General features: G+C 32.6%; 2 protein-coding genes across 2 annotated transcripts; one reads left to right on the forward strand and one right to left on the reverse strand.

The window, feature by feature from the left end:
* The first annotated feature begins 1,314 nt into the window (after positions 1-1,314).
* Positions 1,315-11,650, forward strand: LOC137929357 (GILT-like protein 1). Its single transcript, XM_068772262.1, has 5 exons — positions 1,315-1,523; positions 6,800-6,931; positions 7,667-7,840; positions 9,013-9,153; positions 10,611-11,650. Exons 1-5 carry the CDS (start codon positions 1,446-1,448, stop codon positions 10,746-10,748), a joined length of 663 nt encoding a protein of 220 aa, XP_068628363.1. The 5' UTR covers positions 1,315-1,445; the 3' UTR covers positions 10,749-11,650.
* Positions 11,651-11,832: 182 nt separating this feature from the next.
* LOC137929347 (CLIP domain-containing serine protease B4-like) lies at positions 11,833-22,072 on the reverse strand. Its single transcript, XM_068772250.1, has 9 exons — positions 21,892-22,072; positions 19,476-19,528; positions 19,305-19,396; positions 17,256-17,443; positions 16,602-16,710; positions 15,319-15,500; positions 14,120-14,220; positions 12,392-12,574; positions 11,833-12,060 (listed from the first exon to the last, which is right to left on the reverse strand). Exons 1-9 carry the CDS (start codon positions 21,959-21,961, stop codon positions 11,950-11,952), a joined length of 1,089 nt encoding a protein of 362 aa, XP_068628351.1. The 5' UTR covers positions 21,962-22,072; the 3' UTR covers positions 11,833-11,949.
* Positions 22,073-22,273: the final 201 nt, after the last annotated feature.

Raw genomic sequence — 22,273 nt, forward strand, 5'->3', positions numbered from 1 at the left:
AAGTAGTAAAAATAAAAACATTTGTAATTTGTTATGAAAATCATGAACTTCCTGTTTTCTGGCCTTTTACAATTTATCTCAATATCCCTTTGAATTAAAGATGCGTTTATATGGGTGAGTATTTTAGATGACCTTAACAATGTCTTTTTTTATTAATTCTAATTTTTATCGCTAGGGTGCTATGCTTTCAATGTGTATTTTCCACGTTTACTGCGCACAGACCGTTGGGAGAGAGATTGTCCCTATTTGATAAGTATCTGTCTTCTCCTAGTTGCGAGTCACGCGACTGTCTTTTATTGTATATAATTTTTCTATGTATATGTCAAATATATATAATATTTTTTTCTATGTATATGTCAAAAAATATCATATATTAAAAATATGATGAACATTTAAAAAAATGGTAACGTATCTATTACTGAATTCTACACAACGTTTTTATTTATTTTACTTTACCTTTGACTTCCTATGACTATTACTAAATTTATTTCCACATTACATTTCCTAAATTTTATTTTAAGCAGCTGCCCAAGCGCTACAGACCGTTAAATTTTTGGAGGTTTAAAACAAAGTCAAGGCAACTTCATTAAAAAGATTCAAGAAGGTAAATTGTACAGTGGTATACCAAGGTTTTCGCATATGCTCGCGTAGTCTTTTGGATTTAAATCAGGAACAGTTTCTGAGTAAGTGTTGAAAAGTCTGTACTGTGGAGCTGTCACATGGGCAAGCATCTTTGTTGATTATCTTAGAACAATGCAGGCACCGCTTGTGGTACCCGTGCCCGCTTAGCAGTTGTGTTGCAGTGAAATGTAAGGGTGTTTTGATGAGTTTGCGTAAGTGTTTTTATATTGAAGAGATTAGGAAACAGTCCTATGGTGTGTTTAGCCTGAGCAGAGCTCTCGTATGAAGTCTGCAAATTCGGTTGTGTTTGAAACTCACTGAGAACCTGACAAGGTCATCTGTTTTTCACTCTAGAACCTTGAGATCCCGGTGGTTATCTGTTTTGCCTTCTGCATTACCTGCCCACAGCCTCTTCAGCTTGCCAATCCGCTGGACCATGGCAGTTACTTTCGTTCGGCTACGAATCATTCCTTATCTGATCTCGCTTAGAAATCCTCTCCATGGTACATTAAGTGACTGTATAATTTGTAAACATATGTTCAAAAAAAACAATGAAATAGCGACTTTCCAGCATAGACGAGGCAAGCAAAGCCGAGAGGCTATTACAAAGCTATACACGCACACTTGCACAAATAATATTTGTATTAAATTATACGCAGGCCTAGCTCTATGTTGACACAATTGTGTCGATTTCGAACCGCACACAACGTATTGAGCCGTTGCTTAAAAATGTTCAAAGTTCTGCCTCGGTTAAATTAAAATTGATGCAATTGCCATTTTATTCAGTAACAGTAATATAGTTAATAATTATTTGTGTCGTGAAAATGTCTCGAGTGAATCTTTTCTTGGTTTTTGTTTTCGTGTACACGATAACATATACGAGTGGAAATATCTCTAAAAAGGTATATTTTAATTATTTACTCTGTATTTACGTGCACGAAATTCTTAAATATTCGCTTTTAATTATACATGTTTAATTTATATATTTCTGGCATCCATTAATATATCAATGTTCGAAGAATGGGGAGAAAGAGATCCTGGGTTCGATTCGTCATTTAGCTATTAAAAGATTAAAAATTAATTAAACTTAGGAAAAAAATAAAAAAAACGTGTAATTTTATCTATTCTAATAATTTCCTAATTCTATAATATCCTAATTTCTATTACGACATCGAAAAAAAATATAATTTAAATCTCAAAATCTAGTGTAAAATACAAAAAATAAAAATTGTTTCGTTTCATTATTTCATTTACTGAATAGTAGTTGGTTAAAAAAGGGAAAAAATCGAGCATATTTGTATGCAGATTTTTAAGAATCATTAAATATTTTTAAAGTATACCTTTTTAACACAAGCATAAGGTAAAAGTTATCTACATGAATAACCAAGATTTACCAATTAGAAATTCAGGTAAATTAAACAAATTGACAATTAAAAACTATCAAAAAATACAAGAATTTAAAATTATGTAGCTGGAATGAAAAATATATCAAATCTGATTCTTTAAGATGTATTAAAAAATATATAACAGACATTAATCAGAAACACTGTTGAAAAACTTGTGAAGGATAGCAAGAAATTACTTCTTTAAACGGAATCTTATCCCATATAAAAAAAATGTATGAGAGATTTCAGCTACAAGCTTACAGGCTACTTGACAGAAGAAAAACGAAAAGTAATCGAGAAAGTCATATCAAAGTGGTAGCTGGCAAGCCATAACGCAGAACAGATGGCCTCCGTGGTCTATAAGGTTTTGAAGTCGACCTTCATCCACAGGATGGATGTTGGGTGCTTTTAACCGGTCCTATCCGAAACCTACGAGGGAGGCCTATGATTGGCAGTATTTGGCCAGTATTGCCAGCTTAAGCCTATATGATGATGATTATCAAATGAAGTTAAGACAGCACATATCGTGGTGGTGAAAGACTCCACATCTATGTTATTGTCTACCATCATAGCAAAATGTAGATCGAATGTTACATAAATTATAATATTTTTTTGCTAAAACACAGTGCAAGTACACTGGCCATGAGTAATTAATATCTATGTAATAACCTATATTTATCACATTTGCTATTTTGATTTAATCTGTATTGTTATTAAGTTCTTACACAGTCGAAGATCATTTATTCCGTATAACTGGAGTGTAACATCAAACCATTAGATTTGGAGTGTACACATCATGCTGTTTAATAACTGGGTATCGAATCGACGTAAACAAACCTGTAGAACAATGACAACAACAACTCGTTGTCCCATTCATTCATGTCCATTATTATATCCAAAAAAAATTTTTTTTTGAATATTGGAAAGATTTTTAGTGACTATAAACATATGTGTCATATATTCATTAATTTATTTTAATTTACAATATGTAATTCTAGTGTATGGTTGACAAACGTACTAGTTATAAACTAATACAGACTTCAGGGTCCTAGTTAAATATAGAAAAAATTAAAGGAAACGTTCAAATACACTGCATAAACAATATAAATTTAGATAACCAATTTTATAATTCTATCACCACCTATCCAATGTTATTTATTGGTTAATGAAAGTGTTAAGTTAGTTTCTATGTTTGAATTTAAAAAGAGTTAAACAGAATTTCCTATGTCATCATACATTTCTCTTGGAGCCAGTTTTAAACTTTATATAATAATGAACAAAAGGCCATGACAATAGTTCATTGTCATCATCATTTTAGTCGTAATACGTCCACGGCTAGACGTATGCATTTCCCACAGATTTCCAAAAATACCGGCTGAAAGCGGCCAGTAACCAGCGATCGTAAGATTCTGTCATCATCACTTCAGCGGTAGGATATCTACTGCTGGACGTTAGCCGCTTTCACATAACGGTGTCATAGCCCTCCCCATAGATTTCCAATAGAACGGGAAAAGTGACACCCATCCAGGTTCTTCCGATTCCGACAAGGTCATCAGTCCTTGTCATTCCACTCCAGAGCCTAAGAGCAATTGCCCAGTTTGAAGCACTTATGTAGATAAAGTTTACAGTTAAACTATTATGATTTTTTATTAATTCTTTAGTGGAAATAAGATAGTGAATATATAAGTAGCCAACTACTGTCCCTGTAAATGAACACTAATTATCACAGTGATTACTACAAATAAATTTGTTAAAGTTGAACTCTCGCGTACAAAAATGACATATTCAAACATTTCTGTCATTGCATAGACCATATCTTTAAGTTAGACCTTTATAATAGTACACATTACACAAAAAATATTGTCATATTTTTTAAAAGAACTAACAACGCTTTCAGAATAGTATCATTACGTAAATGTTTGAAATAATCAACTGAACTACCATATAAAACAATTCTTGGTAATTGCTAAGCTTTAAATTTTACTTTTTCTTAAACATAATAATAATTTAATATGGTAGATGAACGATCAATGCCTTTGTCGGTAATTCACTGCGATCTCCATTTAGGAGTATTAGAATAAGGTCACTTGGACGCCAGATAATATAATAATAATAAAAATTCAGTATAAAATAATTTTACTACACTTCTTCTACTCTTTTTTGATCTTTTGTCGACAATTGTTTACTGTATTACAATACACTCTAATATAATGTATCTAAATTATATAAAACTAACATATAAAAGCTGTAAAAAAATCGTATCGTTGTGTGAAGGTTTTTTTTAGTGATAAACAAGTGAATGTGAGTGTGAATTTCTCTGTTACTATATTAAAGATCTTGTAAAAGTGACCACAACAGACTGTCCGTGTTTGTTGTGGGTTATTCTCAGATGAGGATGCGCTTGGAAACTTCGTAGTTGTAAACTGAAGGACGCCTTAAAGGGGAGTACAATCTGATTCTTTCTTTCCAATTTGGATCTCCTGACATTCTTCTCATGATGTATATAAGCGGTAACTGTAAATGACTCTAAGAAAATAATATTATTAAAAAATGAATTATGACCAATTCTTAATCTCAGCTTCTTTCTCTGAGATATATACCCAAGTTTTAGTCTTTACTTCTTTAGACCAATTTTACGTAATTTTAGAAGAACAATAGTGAGTTATTTTACGCAAGATGGACCTTTGCATCATAATAACAAATGACACAAGCGATTTTCACGCCTCTGTTAAGTAATGTGCATGTCATTTCCCGTATCGAACTAGAACTATTGTATATGTATTTTAAACATATATTTTAAAAGATGTTTAAATATTCTTAGTTTAAGCTTTTGTTTCGTAAGCTTATACGTAAATCCTAGAAACATATTTGATATGTTAGAAGAACTGGACAGTAATGTCGTTTCTGTAGGCATATTTAACAAAAAGAAAAACCGATTGATTATAATCGCTCCGACATTGAAAATTTGTATACTAGATGGCAAAAGGTTGTTGGTAACGAAGGTGAATATATTGTTGATTATTAATAAAAACTTATTAAAAATGTTGTCGTGTGAATTTAACTTAAAAATCGACATTACTTTCTGGTACCCCTTGTAAATAAATTAAAAATATATAAACTATATAAATAAATTGTACACAATTTTTTCAAGGTCAAATTTTTTTGTTACATTTCAAATTTCTAATTTTTTTTAAAATTTTAATAGAAATTTTTCAATTTTTTCGAAATCTTCTTTGAGGGCACTATTAGCTCTCACAAGCCCGCACAAAAAGTTTACAAATCATAAATAAGTTTATTAATTAATGCATATATATATTATTGATTATTGTATGGACTCTAGAAACTATATTCTGGCTAGATAACAGCCATGTTAGTTAGTCATATTTTTCTTTTGAATATATTTCATAGAAAATTAATTTATGAAAGGGATAAAGAGTCTTGAAATAAAAGATTTGTGTACTTTTTTGAAACTGATAATAAAAATTTTAAAGTGGCCTTAGGTATTTTTTCATACTTAAAGATCTTGTAAGATAGTATAAACTATGTAATTTACTATGCGCAATGTATATATGTTATATGACTTACTTGAACACATGTACACTAAGTTTACCCTGACCTAAATTCTTATGTTTCATTATAAATTATTTTATCTAACTTATGCTTTACATACAAGCTACAGTGATCCCGCACGCAAGGACAAGTTGACATGTGGACTTGTGAAAGTTGTCCTGCCACTTATATCTTTTTTGCACTACTTACATACAGTGTAGAAGATTTACCTTTTTACATTTAGACCTTAATCATAGAAATAACTTCACTCACTATTTTAAGAGCTTTCATTACAATATAGGCAATACTTTTTTATACGTTTAATACCTTGTAAGGCAGCGACTTCAAGTAAAATATAAGAAACGTTGTATAGAATTTAATAATAGTGAAACACTACAATTCTTAAATTATATTTATCATATTTTTTAATATTTGATATTTTTGAAAACATGCTTACGAAAATTTATATACAATAAAGGCATTCGCGTGACTCGCAAGTGGGAGAAGAAAAATCCGTATCAAAATAGCAGCAATCACTCTGCCAATGACCTGCGCTCTTTAAATACAAAAAATACAATAAAATTTTCTTTTAAAATATACATTAGAATTCATGAAGTTTTAGTAAGAAGTATAGTAAGTATAAGTTGGAGTAGACATAGCCTAATTTTTTCCTTTATTTTAGATTTTAAAACATTAAACATTTATTCATTGTCACAGTTTAACTCAATTTTTAATTATTGTATTTAATATTATTTTTTTATTCGATGTCAACATTGATAACATTAATATTAATCTGGGTAGTTTCTTGTGATATCGCTTATCTTTTATATAAAATGATAAATAGCAAAAACTTAATATGACACCACAGAATATCTTTAATATCAATTTGAACCGTAAATAGTTTTTTTTTAATTAGCACTTATATTATGTAACCAAAAAAGTAATAGCTAAGTAACATCTTAATGTAATTACAAAATAAATGCTAAAGAAAATTACGATTTAGTATTTTTAACTAAAATTAAGTTTTTATTTGTTTAAAGTTATGACTTAAATATTTAAAAAGCTTCGGCATCTTGCCTATTTGCATTCGTCGCTCACAAGGCTCTCTACTCTGTTTACTTTTGGATCGATATATATAAAACGATACGATAAAACGTTACACGATGAATGATTTCGCGTAATGCTTTTACTGTTTGAAGTTGACTGTATATCAAGCGTTGATCTGATTGCACAATCTGTTACAGCTCCCGGTGACAGTATACTACGAGAGTAAATGTCCGGACAGCAAGAAATTTATCTTGGAGCAACTGCAACCGGCGATCGAACTGTTACACAATTATGTCAAGCTAAGGTTGATCCCATTCGGAAAATCCAGGGTAAAATTAACACTCTCATTTTTTTTGTTTATAAAATGATTCAATAATTGTATAAAGAAACCAGCTGTTCCAGAGAACTTCGTTCCATACAACAGTCAATAATTATTTTAGAGTAGACTAGAAGTGTCTTGTTGGCAAAATAAATATTTAATAGCAGCTGAAAAAGAAAGAGATTAGAATTAGAAGACGAAAATTAACAAACAATATGTATACATTTTTTCTCATAAGAAAAAAATATATGCATTATTTGTATTAAATCTGTTTAGTTATTGTTACAGAAATAACTCAGTTTTCTCGATTAGTTTTCGTTCTGATAAAAAAATGTGGAAAATGACGCTTTTACAATAGGATCACAGATAATGTTCAGAAAGCTTTCATGGCTAGATTTAAAAAAAAATGACAAAAACGACTGTGCGCTGTACTGTAAATGACTTCACTGAAGATAACATACCTTGGGGATATGTTCGCCTCCAGGCAAATTCCATGTTTATTAAATTACGCAATCCTTCGAGTTTCTTTTGCTTTTTCTCCTCGGATCTGAAGCATTTTATCCAAACAGTTGGTGGACTCAACTTGACGTCACCACGAGATGATCATATATTAAGATATTTTGAATTTTGATCATTATTAATTAACTTAAATTTAGAAACTTAACGTGAACTTAATCTAAGAATCAGACTGGTGAATATTTTGTGTATATTATATTAATTGGGAGGACATATGATTGTTCCATAGAGTATAAATTACGGTGATGAGGGTTTTGAATGTCAACACGGGCCCAGGGAGTGTCTTGGCAACTTGGTTCAGGACTGTGCACTCAAATATATGCGTGAGTATAACGACGTCCAACGCGTGACTTACGTCGTCTGCGAAATGGCCTCGGAGTCCGGCGCCCATGGAAGTTTGGCCGTGAGTTATTTATTTAATTTAAATACGTACATATTTCTAAATCAGTGTAAAAAACAGCAAGCTGTTTAAATTTTTAAAAATAACATTGATATACTAAAAGTACCACAGAATCATAGATTTATAGTTTGTGTCAACAGAAGTCAAACACAATAAGAAAATCGCTTATTTTTAATTAAATGATTGCATGTATGCAGTTAATAAGAGAACGACTTTAATAAGGTGCGTGGACCTTGTTAAAGTCGATGGAAAACGTTTATGGAAAAAATATAGGCTGCTTCCGACTGGTCCAAACGGAAATCTATTCGGAAAGCTTAAAACTAGCAGAGGACATCCTATGCTTAAACGGATGATGATGATGATAATTTGAAAGAAGTTCATGTGTCTTTGTGGTCAGTGTAATCCATACAATATCATTTTACTGGAATTTCATAGTTATTTTATTATTTATATTATATAATTGTCTTTAATTAGTGAATGAATTACACGATTTTATTTTTTCTATATAAGTACTAACATAAATAGTACGACAAGTACGGCGACTCTTTATATTAGATTATATGGCTCTATATCTTCTGTTAATATTTAGGCAAAAAAAAACGATTAAAAGTTATTATACAGGACGATTGGTTACATACATATATAAGAGCTTTATAGGGATGAATGCATAGCTTATTTCTCCAGAAAAAGCTTTGAAGCTTCTACATCAATTTTAAATCACCCTACATAAAGATCAGAAAATGGTCACTCTGAAAAATGTAACATTAATTTATATTTTCTATAGGAATGCGACGGGCCAAAAACTTTTAGCGGCACAAAGTCTATAGGACAGACCGTCATCATTGTCCTCATTTAGGTACAAGACGTTCACTCGTGGACATAGGCCTCCTAAAAATTTCAAATAGGATTGATCAAAAGGGACAAACTGAGTACTAATTAATTTTAATATTATCTACAATAATCTGAATTTTGTAAAATCTTTTTTTCACTATACAATATCATTTCGTTGTGTAGGGTGTCATCATACATTAATTGACAAGAATGAGCTGTAAAAATGAGCTAAACATATAATATACTATATATATATATATATATATATATATTCACCTCTTCAGTGTATGAACAATTACTCTGTAATGCTACAGTTTATATAATATGTTACGTTATCTTTGCAGTGTGTGAAACACGCAGGATTGCCAATTGGTGACGTGGAAGGCTGTGTCTTGGCAGGCGAGGGAGTTGCCCTCCAACTGGACTCGGAATACCACACGAATCTTTTAAAGCCTAAGTTCATCCCCACGATTACTATTAACGGGGTAATTAGCACTTTGTTTAGCATGAAGTAAATTTTTTTGTTGTTTGAACTTTCATCTTAAAAAGTTGTTCTCAGTTTAACTTTGCTAACAAAGGGCAATAAATTTTTTTTAAAAAGATTTTGCTTAAACAATTTTCTATGTTTTCTACAAGGACACGTGACGGAGTTTACTTTACAGGCCTTAGTTGATGGGTGTTACGTATCTTTCGAATTTTACCAGAACATGCCGATCTTAGCTTACTATCGATTAAAGTTTTTAACCAGTCTACTGCCAGTTAAAGACTACGGTTTGTCGTTAATATCAATCAGTATTTTAAAATGGGCAAATGTGGCCGTAATACATATTAGTTAATATTTTTACATAAAATCTTTATTTACCACGGAACCGAGAAAAATATTAGCTGTAATTGAACCCAACTAAGTTTCAATTAAAAGAAAGATTTAAGTAATTAAAAACAAAAAAGGTTTTTGAAGAATATTGTAAATAGAACATCTATGTGTATACAAATATATTTATATTTTTTTTTGGGGCTACGCCAAAATTGAGAGAACAGAGCTTATCTTTTATCTGTTTCATGGTCGTCAACATTACAACCATAGAACGTCTACTATTGAAAATAACTTTCGCACAGGTTTCCAGTAAAAACAGTTAAAAGTAGCAAGCATCCAGTTATTATACTTGTTCTCGTGATGTGGTTGGTTTATATCTGTATCTGAAATCGGTGTATCTAATGTTTAAAAGTATATACACAGTATATACATGCTTGAAATAATTAAGATGTATAAGTATAATATATATAGCTTACATAACATTACTTATTTGTTGGACTTAATTACTTTGTTAGCTAAGTGTTTACAGATTTCTGTCAATCTGTGTATACTCTCATTGCTAATCAGTTTGTGTGAATTTGACCTAATTATTTCTATTTTTAATTAGATTTATACGTTATTTCTTATTCTACTTTATACAGTACAGGTGACATTCGGTTGTTACATGTTTTACATGTATACTTTTGCTCATCTTCGAAACACAGGCGCACGCCGGGCTGTCATTACATTTACGACTACATTATTACAACTTATAAATACTCCGAAAACCTGCCATGTCCTGTGAGCATCTGAGTAAGCACTATGTCGAACTTCAATTTTTTAATTACGAGGTGAATATATTAGTGGTCATAGTCATCTGTCTTCCTTGTACCGGCAGTTCCACCCGTGGAGCGACACCGTACGAATTTGTCGCTTAACGAAAGGCTTCTAAAAACCTTACGAGTGTTCTGTCCAGCTTGCGGGGATTACCCTGCGGTGCGTGGTCTTAATTCCAGGAGGTCCAGCGATCATATGTTCTGTTCAACAATATTTTTAAAAATTTATAATTGGTAGTATATGATTATAACCATGTAGACTGCTAATTACAATTATTTTTTTTTATTAACGTACATAACTTTTTATTTACAGGTATTTAACCAAGACATACAAGACTCCGCCCTGGTTGACTTAAAAGGGACCCTTTGCTCAATCCTCAGAGAAGCTCGTCCTTGTGCTCGATACTATAATAACCGTGCATGGGAATATATTTTCTATAAACCCACTTGAAATATCCCTTCTGTATTTTAATCGTTATTGTTGAATTCTGATCTCTGCTCACGGTATTAAAATAAAGCTATTGTCGTTTTAAATTTCCTACCGACTATCGACTTTTCTCAATTTACACTCGTTACTTTATACACATTCTATTTTTCCTTACTTATAAACTGATATTTATTTTAAAGTAAGTTAAATAATAAAATTTGAAAGTCGATATGTTGTGCTCTATTTTACGTGTTTATTTAATAATCTTTATTATACACAATGTTAGAAAGACCAACATAAAAAATTACAATGGGCGGTATTACCTCTCAAAACGATTTCTCATATACTACCATAGTAGGGAAACTGAAGAAGGACAAATAGCTTTATGATTAGTAGTTTATTTATTTAGTACACCCCTTCATTATAAATTAATGACTTTATGGAAGCTATACTAACTTTAATACGTAATAGAACGGATTCTCGCCTATGAAGGCGGTATCGTCAAAAAAGATTCAAGGTTCTCCACTCTTGCATGCGTCGTACGCATTAAAAAGAAAAAAATCCTTCCTTTACTACTTGAATATCGTTCGACAACATATCGGGAACATTAATTTACGTTTAATATGTTGTATTGCTTTAAAGTCCTTTCGAGCGAGATTTGTCTAACAGATACTTATTAGGTTTAAAACTCGTACTACTAGATAGCGTAAGCAGCTATAATAATAAATGTGTTGTAGAAAAAAAGAGAAATTTGAGATCACGAAATTAAGACAGGATTAGTTATTAATTAATTATTATAATTAATTAGGATTAAGGACATCCATTAGTAATTACATAAATTTTTATCTTGAAAATATGACTAAAACTTTAAACTGTCTGAAATGTTCACGGGTTTATAAAAATATATTCGATTGTATTTGAAAAGAAACGCAAAAAGTAAAGTTTTAAATCTGAAAAATATTTCAAATTTGTTAAAATTACAGAAAGGTATAATTTAAATGATACTAAAAGTCTTCATTGTTTATAAATAAAATTTCAGTTTAATGTCAGATCACAAACAAATATCTAGTTTTTTTAGGTAGAAAATAAAATTATTTTAATTTCATACTTTTTATTTAACCGAATCATTATCACGTATCAAAGCAAAAAAAAAATATTTCTTTTATTTTGCAAATAAATTATTGTCGTTAATAAAAATAATATGATATGAACTTTTGTTTAAAATTTACGACGGTATGTTTTCTATGATCCACCGAAAGTAATGAGCGATGTTAGTGTAAACACTGGGTACACCTTCACTGCCACAGTTCTCCGAGCCAAAGGAAACGATGCCAATCTGCAAGTTAAGCGGCAATTATTATGGTAATTAATAAACTTTACTTTTTAAAAAGTATTTTTAAAAGTATGATAAATTTAAGAAACGAAATAAAACAAGAGCACTTAAAAATAATTTATTTGTATAATTTTTTTTATACTTTGACTTCATTTGAATAGATAAAGAATGGAGGCTATCTTTTGTGATGTAATATTTTCAAAGGGGTTGTATAAAGCATAACGTGCTGTGAAAACGAAAGGGAGGGGGTTTAGAATTTGAAAGAACTTCTACGAGGTGCCAGTCAAACTCATCTACATTAGGAAAATAATACTAAATTTTACAATATGTTTACCTGAAAATATTGTCCCTCCCTACTAATTAATAATGGAGCCCCACCAAATCCAGAGCAAGCGTCTCTTCCCTCTTCACCGCCGGCACACAGCTGCCCCTCGTGGACAGGTACTGAATCACCAAATGTACGTTCGCATATCTCTAACGACAGCAACGGAACGTCTAGTTGTTGTTGTTTGCCAACCTAATCGATAAAAAAATACTATTTTAAAATTTCCACATTTCTGTTCAAAACTATAAAGTCGTAAGAGATAAAATAGGATTGTAAAATCACTATTTTTTTTTAAATACCAATGAAGGGTAAATATATATGTAGGGAATCTAGTTTCTTTAATATTTCTATTTTGTATTGTGCCAAGCAGTGGCTGTTTAACCTTCACAATTTATAGATGGCACTGTCAATAATGGTGTTATGATGGCGTCCATTACGGTCGCCGGTGAATGCCGCTACGGCATTAGGATTCTGGATTTTTCGCCACACCTGTTGCGGTACGTTCATTTAAAAATCCTTGAATTTTTGTTCGAATAATAGGACTTCTACTTTAAGAAAATATAAGCTCAACTTGTAACAATTTATTTATTTTCAATAAATAAATACGTAGCATTAATTTATTTAAGTACTTCAAAATGGGCAATAGCCTTAAGGCTCGGGAGTAGAGATCACGAATCGGCAAGCACAGCATAGGACCTACACCTACAAGGCGGACAGGCGAACTTTGTCGAGAAGATCGACAGAGACGAACGACGTGCCCAGCAGCTTATCAAGTTGAACATGGCCAAAATTACGAGGGGAGAACATGGACCGGCAGGCGCAGTAGAGGACGTCCACCTACAATGTCAGATGACCTTGTGGAGGTCGTCGGAAAACGCTGGATGGTTGCTGCTTCCAATCGGTCCTGTTGGAAATTTATGGGAGGAGATTATGTTCAGCAGTGAACATCCCACAACTGAAACGATAATAATTATGAAGACCGTTTGCATCTCGCAAAATCTAGTAAACTACAAGTCAAGCTTTTTCTGAAAATCTTCAATAAAAAGCTACTTCTTGTTCACAATTCTTATTTTATTATATATTTTAACTAATACTACCTTAGTCTCTGAAAATAATACTTCGCCGACAACTGACCTAAAACTTTTCTATAGAACAATTGACCACATAAAAAATTCCTAATCTTTTTTTATATTGTCTATTGAATTAGTTTTAAACAAAGGTTAAGCAAATGTATATAATACCAATTTATTGTAAACGTAGAGGTATAACATGACTAATAATATTGTTTCATTTTTATTCTTTTATTCTATTTTAACCACTCTGAATTATTTACAATAACTCTTGTCTCTGTAAACGTATTTTTTTTCATTTATTATGTTAAAATTAGGAGATATGATACTACCTGACATTATATGGGAGTGTGTTGAAGAACCGTGCACATGTACATAAATCAGTTGAAAATTCATCATCATATCAACCGATAGACGCCCGCTGAAAAGCATAGGCCTCTCCCAAAGAACGTGACGATGTCTGGTCTGATGCTGCCCGCATCCAGCTCATGAACTTGACCATCTTGTCGGTCCACCTGGTAGAAACCCTAACAACAGTGTTTCTGCCGACACATTGTCGTGACTCAAGTATTGCACACAATCTTATTAATAACCCAACAGGTAAACTTTATTTGTTATTACTGCTGATATCTATTATCTAGAACAGGAAGTGAATATAGTTGCATACCATGTTGGTCTGCCCGGATAATTTTCCCCATCCGACTAGCGTGGCGCGTTCGTTGATCACTATTTCCGGTTTATCATTGAGGCAGATCGGAGCTGCTGTCACTGAAAAAAAACGTAATTAGCAATGCTCAGTGATTACGTAGTCTGAACGGCGTGACTCAAGGTTATTTTAGACGGCCTTGTAATACAATGAATTATAATTACGTAGCAACTGCAGGCTTTGATTTGCGTCCATAATCTATATCGGGTAAGCTTTAATGATTATTATCAATATTTAATTATGTCCATTGAGACCATATTACAATATTTTCTGAAATAAAAATATTAACTTCTCATGAATATGTACAGATTTTTGCTGTAAGAACAATTTACGTTAGTTGATTCCGTTTGTTCATTATAACTGATTTCATATACTCTACTATTACTATTTTCCAGAACTGTAATATACATACGTAGATGTTTTGTCTGCCCATAACAATATTTCGGCTTTAAGAGCTTAAATCTTATTTTAAGAGGAATCATTTGGTAATTTGTTATTTTGATACTATGCTAGATGATGCTAGCGAGACTCGATTAAATTCGGAACAAGTTCATGCGTGGTAGCCTATTTGTTTGAGATGCTCCAAAAGATGTGATACGGAAAACAGTGATAGTACACATAAACTACTAAAAATTCTTGTCATAAGCCTCCCTCACAGATTTCAATTGAAACCGCTTACCAGGCAGTCAAGGTACAATACATAACATGCCTGGTACGTGGCGCAAAGATTGATTGAAACTGTGGCGAGCAAGCGTCGTAAAAAAAAGGTTAAAGCTGATATCTCTTGAAAAAGGTTTAGAAAAACAGACCCCGTATTCAGGTGAGACAAACAGATTATTTTAATTTGCTTCTTTCGCCTGATATATACTTCTATTCGCATGATCAACGTTGACTACCAAATATAATAACTTTATAATACACATTTTTAAAGAAAAGAAAAATTATAAAACTTTTTAGACACGTAAACTCACTAACAAACTTTACACATTCCACATCAAAGTACATTTGAACGTATGATTTAGTTACTTCTCTATTTAAAAGGGGCAATGGCGGCTGTAATACATTCATTAACTTGTACCACTGCCCGTAAGTAAAGAATTAAAATATCTCGTAATTTTAATAAATATTATTCAATCCTAATGAAAATAATAAAAACTTACCAGAGTATTTGATGCTGTCTCTAAGGACGATAAGAGCAATGTCATGTCGGAATATCTTCTGCTCGTAGCCCGGGTGTACGATAACGTTTTCCACCTTGATAGCCTGCGTTACGGGAGCGCAGAAGAACTCATTGCAATCTGGACTCCGACTAGTATCCCACTCGCCAATTACTACTGTTGACCTATATTTAAAATATATGACAAATGTAACCATAAACAAATTTTAAATTATTGGTAAATAACAATGCAACACAGGTTTATTCTGTGATACATCGATGTCAGAAATGAGGAGATCCTCAGTTGAAGCAAGGTCAAAGACAGCTCGAAGAAATGTTCGCCTGAAGTAGGGGTGGCCGATGAACGTAGCTTTTGAAACCGACGGCGACGGTGTGGTCGAAAGGTTCTCGAGTGGTGACCACGAGCCGGTAGGAACGGAGTCTATAGGCTTCTCACCAAGTGGACCGACGGCATATTCATGATCGCGAGATGACGCAGGATGGGGACAGCGCATTCACGCGACGCGATTGGTCATCGTGACGATCTTTGGGGGGGGGCCTTGAATTACGGTCTTAGAAAGTCGACAAGCGTTTTTTTTTAAGTATATACGTATTTATATATACTAATTAAATTTATTTAATTACCTCTCAAAAATATCTTATAACAATCGTGAAGTCCATGTGTATTTTGGTGTTGCAATAAATCTTACATTAAACGTTCTTTCGACGTTCTGGGGAATTTAGGAACCCATGTGAAGCATTGTTGCAACGTGCACATTATGGATGGTTATCAAATTTCAGAGTATGTTCCCTGGTTCCAAGGTAGAGACCAAGGACCTGCAAGTGCAGCTAAGAACGTCCACCCACAAGGTGGACTGGCGACCTTGTTGGGCGTTAAAGTTCGACGGCAGGCACGGGCAAACCTGTTCCAACCGTTCCCATAAGGTTGGCTAGCCATCAGTCCAACAATATTGGATGTCTTACGGCTAAAGTTATGATGATAATATGTACCGTGGTATGACTTTCGACACATAAGACGAGAAACTACTTATTTTGATTTCATTCAATGATGTCGTGTTTTTAATATTACTTAGCTTTTCGTCCGTTGGAATTTATAGTTTGGCCTAAGCCAATTTACAAGAAAGTCGGTAACTCTTTCGGTTCCTAATAATATATAATATTTAATGTAAGACAATATATGGTTTGATCGGAACGGTGTGATGCGACGGTTGCATTAAAAATCAGTTCTTAGAGTCACACTATATAAGTAAACCTCATACTACTTACAATTTATAACCTTCAGGTTTAGCCAATGCGCAATGTGCCGCTGTCAAAATAACTCTTCTTGATATAATTGAGCCGCCACATGCAAATTTAACACTGCCGGTAGTTAGGTCTGAAATGAATGTTATTAATAACAATTTTTAATTAGAACAAAAATATAAATATTTCATTTTATTACTTTCAGAAGACTGTAGTGTTAAGGAAACTGCTATACCACGTTTTAGAAAAGCGCGGCGAGATGAGGGATACAGAAAAAAGAAAGTGAGAAGTTAGTTGCCAACAATATGAAATATCAACCCGATAAAGTTCTTACAAAAAGGCATCATTATCATCCTATCAGCTGAGAGACAGCTACTGCAAGGTGCGGGGGTCAAACAGGGTTCGCCCCGATTACCTACCTTGCGCTGCCGACATCTAGCAGGTTCCCACGACTTTAACTATATCGGTCTACCTAGTAAGGAGTCTACCCACGCCGCGTCTACCGGCGTGTGGTTGCCACTAGAAAACTTTTCGGCTGCAATGGCCGTCAGTTGCCTAATCGATGTGCTCCGTTCACTGCCACTACAGACGAGAAACTCGTGTCCACTCAAAAAGTAATTAGCTAGTATTAGGAGGGTTTTTAAAAATTTCTATGATTAAATAGTATTTCAAACTCACTAGTGAATCCAATTCTGGCAACCCATGGCTGCATTCCAATTCCTTTATAATCAATACCGCGTACCATACTTCTGCCGCACTCAGCCGTACTCTCCGGGTACACCCTGGCACAATCACAGGACGGACAGCAAACGTAGTCTTCATCGTTATTATTACCACAAGTAAGATCATTGAGCCGGTGGAAGTACCTAAAATAAAAGAAGAAAACGATAAGCCATATTATTTTAATAACTCATTTTCCTCTTCCTGCTTCGCGAGGTAACCTTTACCCCAAAAAGTCCATTTAACCACCTTGCAGATAGAATTTCGTAAAGTCCGTCTAAGACCAGACCTCTCGTTCGCCAAAGTAATATTCGTACCAATTTTCAGGCCTCGAAGCCTTAAGGTTCCAGAGACATGGTAAGTTAGTACATAAATGAAAATTTTTGGTATATGTATTACATAGATATTATTCGCATAGAATCATTTAAAGGATGCCACTTATGTATGTACATCATGACCAAAATTCAAAATAGCCCAATCTGATAGAAACTAGAATCAGATTGATTTCCTCTATAATGACTTCTTTCAATTTAAAGCTAGGAGAATTTCAAAGAGGCCCTGATTAGAAAAAAGCTCACAACAAGCTCAAACAGTGTATGATAGTCATATCTCGTGGTGTCGTAATTTTATTATGTATATGTTTATAGTATGTATTTTATTATGCATAAATATGCCGCAAATATAGAAACCGTGGATTTGGAATGGTAATTTACATGTGATTATAGGGGATACGTTCCTAGGTGACAACATATAAAATATACGGAAAAATCATTTTATTTAATTTTTAATAAATTTTGATTAATTATCTTAAGGCTTATTATGGTCTGAAGAATTTTGTAATTTTGCTCTTGCTTGGTAGTTTTTAAAAGCTCCTTCTATTCAGACTGACACGCGGTAGGCTTATCAGCAATTTGTCTCTTAAAAATAAGACTTCGTTCCATAGACAGTACAGTTCATAAAGAAATCGCAAAGCTCATTTATTAAAATGGCTTTATTTCAAAGTCCTCGGCGATATCTACATATATCAAGCGATAACATCATACTTAAGGCAAAGTTGTAATGGATATGGATATTCCATTTTACTTTTTTATTAGTCTATTTGACGGAATTTATAGAGAATATTGGGTTGGATACCTGTTATTATTATGTATGTAGAGTTATTAGATCCGCGAATAAAGAAATTTTTAGCCGCAAATATAGGAAGTAAGACCTTTTTTCTCATCCGCGAATAGTGAAAACGCGAATGAAGGAAGCGCAAATAAGGAGCTTTTACTGTATATATATTGTTACAAATTAGAAGTTGTAGTTAATTCTAACTTTTTACAGGGTATCTTGTTGAAGAATTTTTAGTACAACAGCCTTTTCAACAGATATTAATTTCACATTTTTCTTTAAACAGCAGTGTTATATGTCACACAGCCATTGTCTGAATGAATTTATTGTAAATAAATTTTTGCATCATTTATCGAAATTCGGTTGTTATTGCTACTGACACTGCTACACTGCGCTTTAGGCCAGCGCGGCGAGGTAGGAATCAAGGAAAAACGAGCCGGAACCGCGAGCTTTGATGTTATTGAATCGGGATGGAAAGGCCGATACTCTCCCCGACCTCTCGCAAACCTAAGGCACGTTCCAACGGTTTTGTTACCACTACGGATGGCTGCCACGTACGTTCTATTTCTCGATTATACTATTAAATACAGATGAACTATTTTTCAAAGACATTTTTTATGAAAATGAAATACAGAGGCTTCGGAATTGATTACCGTAAAACTCAAAATCCGTAAATAGATTAACAAAAAGTTTTGATCAAAGAAGTCTTTGTACCAAAGTACCATTACCATTTGTACCATTTATTACTAAAACTTTTTTAAGCATTACAATAACTTGATTAATTTTTATACTATTCCTAGAACTTATTAAGATTTGATAAGAAAAGATGTATGACAAACTAGGTGGCAATTTTAAGGCATGTTGCATATTTTTTTACAATATCATTAGACTTACTTGTCGGAGGAAAAACATGAAAAATCCAATAAGTCCTCTAATAACGGACACGAACTAATGGGAACACATGACGTGTTTGGTGGGCACCGTCCCTGCAAATAAATGTTTTTTTTTTTTAAATTTAAAACACGCTGAACTGTATGTCAACTTACCAATTAATTGTGCACTTACTGCGTAATTTACAGCATCGTCTTCCGTTCCCATATCTAAGCTGATGGACACAGCTGCAAAAAAAGTATTACCGATAAATAAATAAATAATCTAAGTAAATATAAATCTTATTTAGGTGGAATAGAACTAACTTCTACTTTTTACCATATCAAGTGTTGTTAATTTCACTCTGTACGACATCTAATGTTGGACATGGGCTTCCCCATAAATTTCTAATACAACGTGGAAAGCGACGTGAATGGATGCTTCTTCCGACTACGTAAACAAGGTCATCTCTCCACGTTGTGGGTAGACATTCTACTTAGGACAATTACCCAATTTGAAGCTCTTATGTAGTTACAGTTTAGTAAAACTGTCTCGACAGATATATTATACGAGTATCTTTATACTGCCAGAAGTTGCCATTCTATCGCGTCCCAATAAAAATAATGCAACAGTTGTTCACTACTTCAAAAACTCAAAGAACGGCCCTGTCTTTCCGTAAAATCGTGAAATATTCATATATATATCCACATATAAATATATATATTTCCACATAGATATCCATATATAAATATATATACACACAAACATAGAGAAAGAAAGATGGATATATATTTGTGTGAAAAAAAAATATTTTATGATTGATTGTACTAACGGATGCAGCAGTTATACGACAGTATAATATTCAGCGCGTGAACTGTCAAACGCCTGGAGTTTAAATCGAAATTTAAAACGTGCGAAATTTAAAACAAATTAGCAATCTCGCAGACATTATATTTACTTAAAATATGCAATTCTTAATTTTTTTTACCCATACAACCTTCTACATATTATCAAGTATTTTCATCTCGATACTACATATAATTCCTTCGAAATTATTGTGGTTAAATAATGAGTATCATTAATATATGTAGTTTTTAGATTGATCATCATTCGTAACAACCTTGATTAGAGATAATATCAGATTTCGTAGAAAACCGCTATGTATCATCGCAACCATTAAAATAAGATAGACATTGGTTTAATGATGATGATATATTTTTTATAGGTTATTATCATTATTTCGCTATATTATTCTCGAATAATATGAGACATAATTACATACTACTTCTTTATAATATTCTTATAGACTCATGTTTTGCGAATTTTATTGCTACTTTAACCGCGCCTTGGGTATGCGCGCGGCGAGAGGGAGAGGGATGAGATATATCAGCCGCTCCTTTCCATCAGTCCTCTACAGTTTCATCGGATTAGACCTCAAACCTCATGAAGCAAATGTTACGTGAAGTTTGGAAGAGGACCTTGGCCAGGGTTGTAAAATACACGAGAAAGCTGAATTGCAGATTCGTTAGACAATCACAAACTCCTGCTCCCATATGTTAATGTTCGTTTTTTTATATGATTATTAGATTTTTATATGATTATTTTATATGATTTATTATTATGATTTTAGTTCTGTGATGGTTTGCCTTATAATCGGTGGCATGTGGCTTGCTATAGCATACATTGTACCTCGTTAAAGAGATGTATTATTAAATCCTCGTTTTTTTTTGTGAACGTTATTAAAACTATTGATAAAAACTGACTCACACACTAGTTAAATAAAATAAAATATATTTGAAAATTCAAATAATAAGATAATAATCAGATTTTACTTAATTTATACAAAATAAATTGAAGATGTGGGAACATAGTAATTATTATTCTAAAATACGTTAATAAATTATAAATGTGAAGTCATTGTAGATGTTTTTACGCTGCATATTTATCTCGATTTGTTGTAATTTATGAATGCGGACATATAAAGAATAACTTACAATCGCCTGTAATCAGGAAATAATATTCTATTACTACTCTCTTAGTGTACTATCGTGTACAACGTAGTATTCATGTAGAGAGAAAAGTATTGATTCGTATAATGTAAGTAATCGACTTAGAACGGACAAACCTTTTGAACGTCGTCAGAATACGCTGGAAGACCTATTAGAAATCTAAGTGGAAAGCCTGTATAAAGATGATGATAATGCTCGGTGATACGAAATGAATTTTGTGCGGAAAAAAAATTCTATAATAAAAAAAATTTTTGTGGTAACAAAATGTTATTATTTTTAACGACATTATTGGAGTTTTATGTGTCAAATTGTTATAAAATCAATTTCACATTATTAACATCGTTGAAGAAATAACTAAAAATAAGTGTTTAATATTAAAATCATATTCAAATCCGAGTACCATTATTATTATTGATTTGGAGACATGACTTTTGCTAAAAAGCTGATCTTAAATCTCGAGTGTAAAAAAATATCTTTGATATATATACATATATATTATTTAAATGTTAAATTAATTTATATATATATATATATTATTTAAAAATTATCATTATATATCGAAGAATGGGCTTATAAAGAATAAAATTATTAATGAAACTTACTTCCAAACTGTGCTTCAACTGTCCACAACACAAATAAAATCCAAAACAACATCACGTATGGAGCCATCATAAATTTTTCCAAATTTATTATCGCCGTTTAATCAAAATCATCTTCGATATAACGGTGTTAATGGAATTAATTTCACACGCGCATTTTTAAATGTTAACCGACTGCTCCCGCGTCGGCTCTCGCAGCAAAAGTGATATAGCACAAAGCGTCTACTCCGGACGACGTGACTCAGAGGTTAAACACTTAACAAGAATGAAAATTGATAGATAAATGGATGTGATTCCTCTATTTATTTGTTGTTTCATTTACGGTCTAAATCCATTTATATGAATTTAAATCGTAAAATATAAATTTACAGGAAATGGGACCCAC

The sequence above is a fragment of the Battus philenor genome, unplaced genomic scaffold (genome assembly GCF_028537555.1).
Source record: "Battus philenor isolate CCGP_79_NKW_IND1 unplaced genomic scaffold, ilBatPhil1.0.hap1 SCAF_11, whole genome shotgun sequence".
NCBI lineage: Eukaryota > Metazoa > Arthropoda > Insecta > Lepidoptera > Papilionidae > Battus > Battus philenor.

Bases quoted from the DNA above. Each gene is read 5' to 3' on its own strand.
- LOC137929357 (XM_068772262.1), top strand. From the start codon at position 1,446: ATGTCTCGAGTGAATCTTTTCTTGGTTTTTGTTTTCGTGTACACGATA. The intron at 6,932-7,666 runs GTAAAATTAACA...ATTGTTCCATAG, and splicing joins TCCCATTCGGAAAATCCAGG to AGTATAAATTACGGTGATGA. The intron at 7,841-9,012 runs GTGAGTTATTTA...TTATCTTTGCAG, and splicing joins GCGCCCATGGAAGTTTGGCC to TGTGTGAAACACGCAGGATT.
- LOC137929347 (XM_068772250.1), bottom strand. From the start codon at position 21,961: ATGATGGCTCCATACGTGATGTTGTTTTGGATTTTATTTGTGTTGTGG. The intron at 17,444-19,304 runs GTAAGTCTAATG...CTTTTATTTTAG, and splicing joins TCATGTTTTTCCTCCGACAA to GTACTTCCACCGGCTCAATG. The intron at 15,501-16,601 runs GTAAGTAGTATG...TTTTAAATATAG, and splicing joins AAACCTGAAGGTTATAAATT to GTCAACAGTAGTAATTGGCG.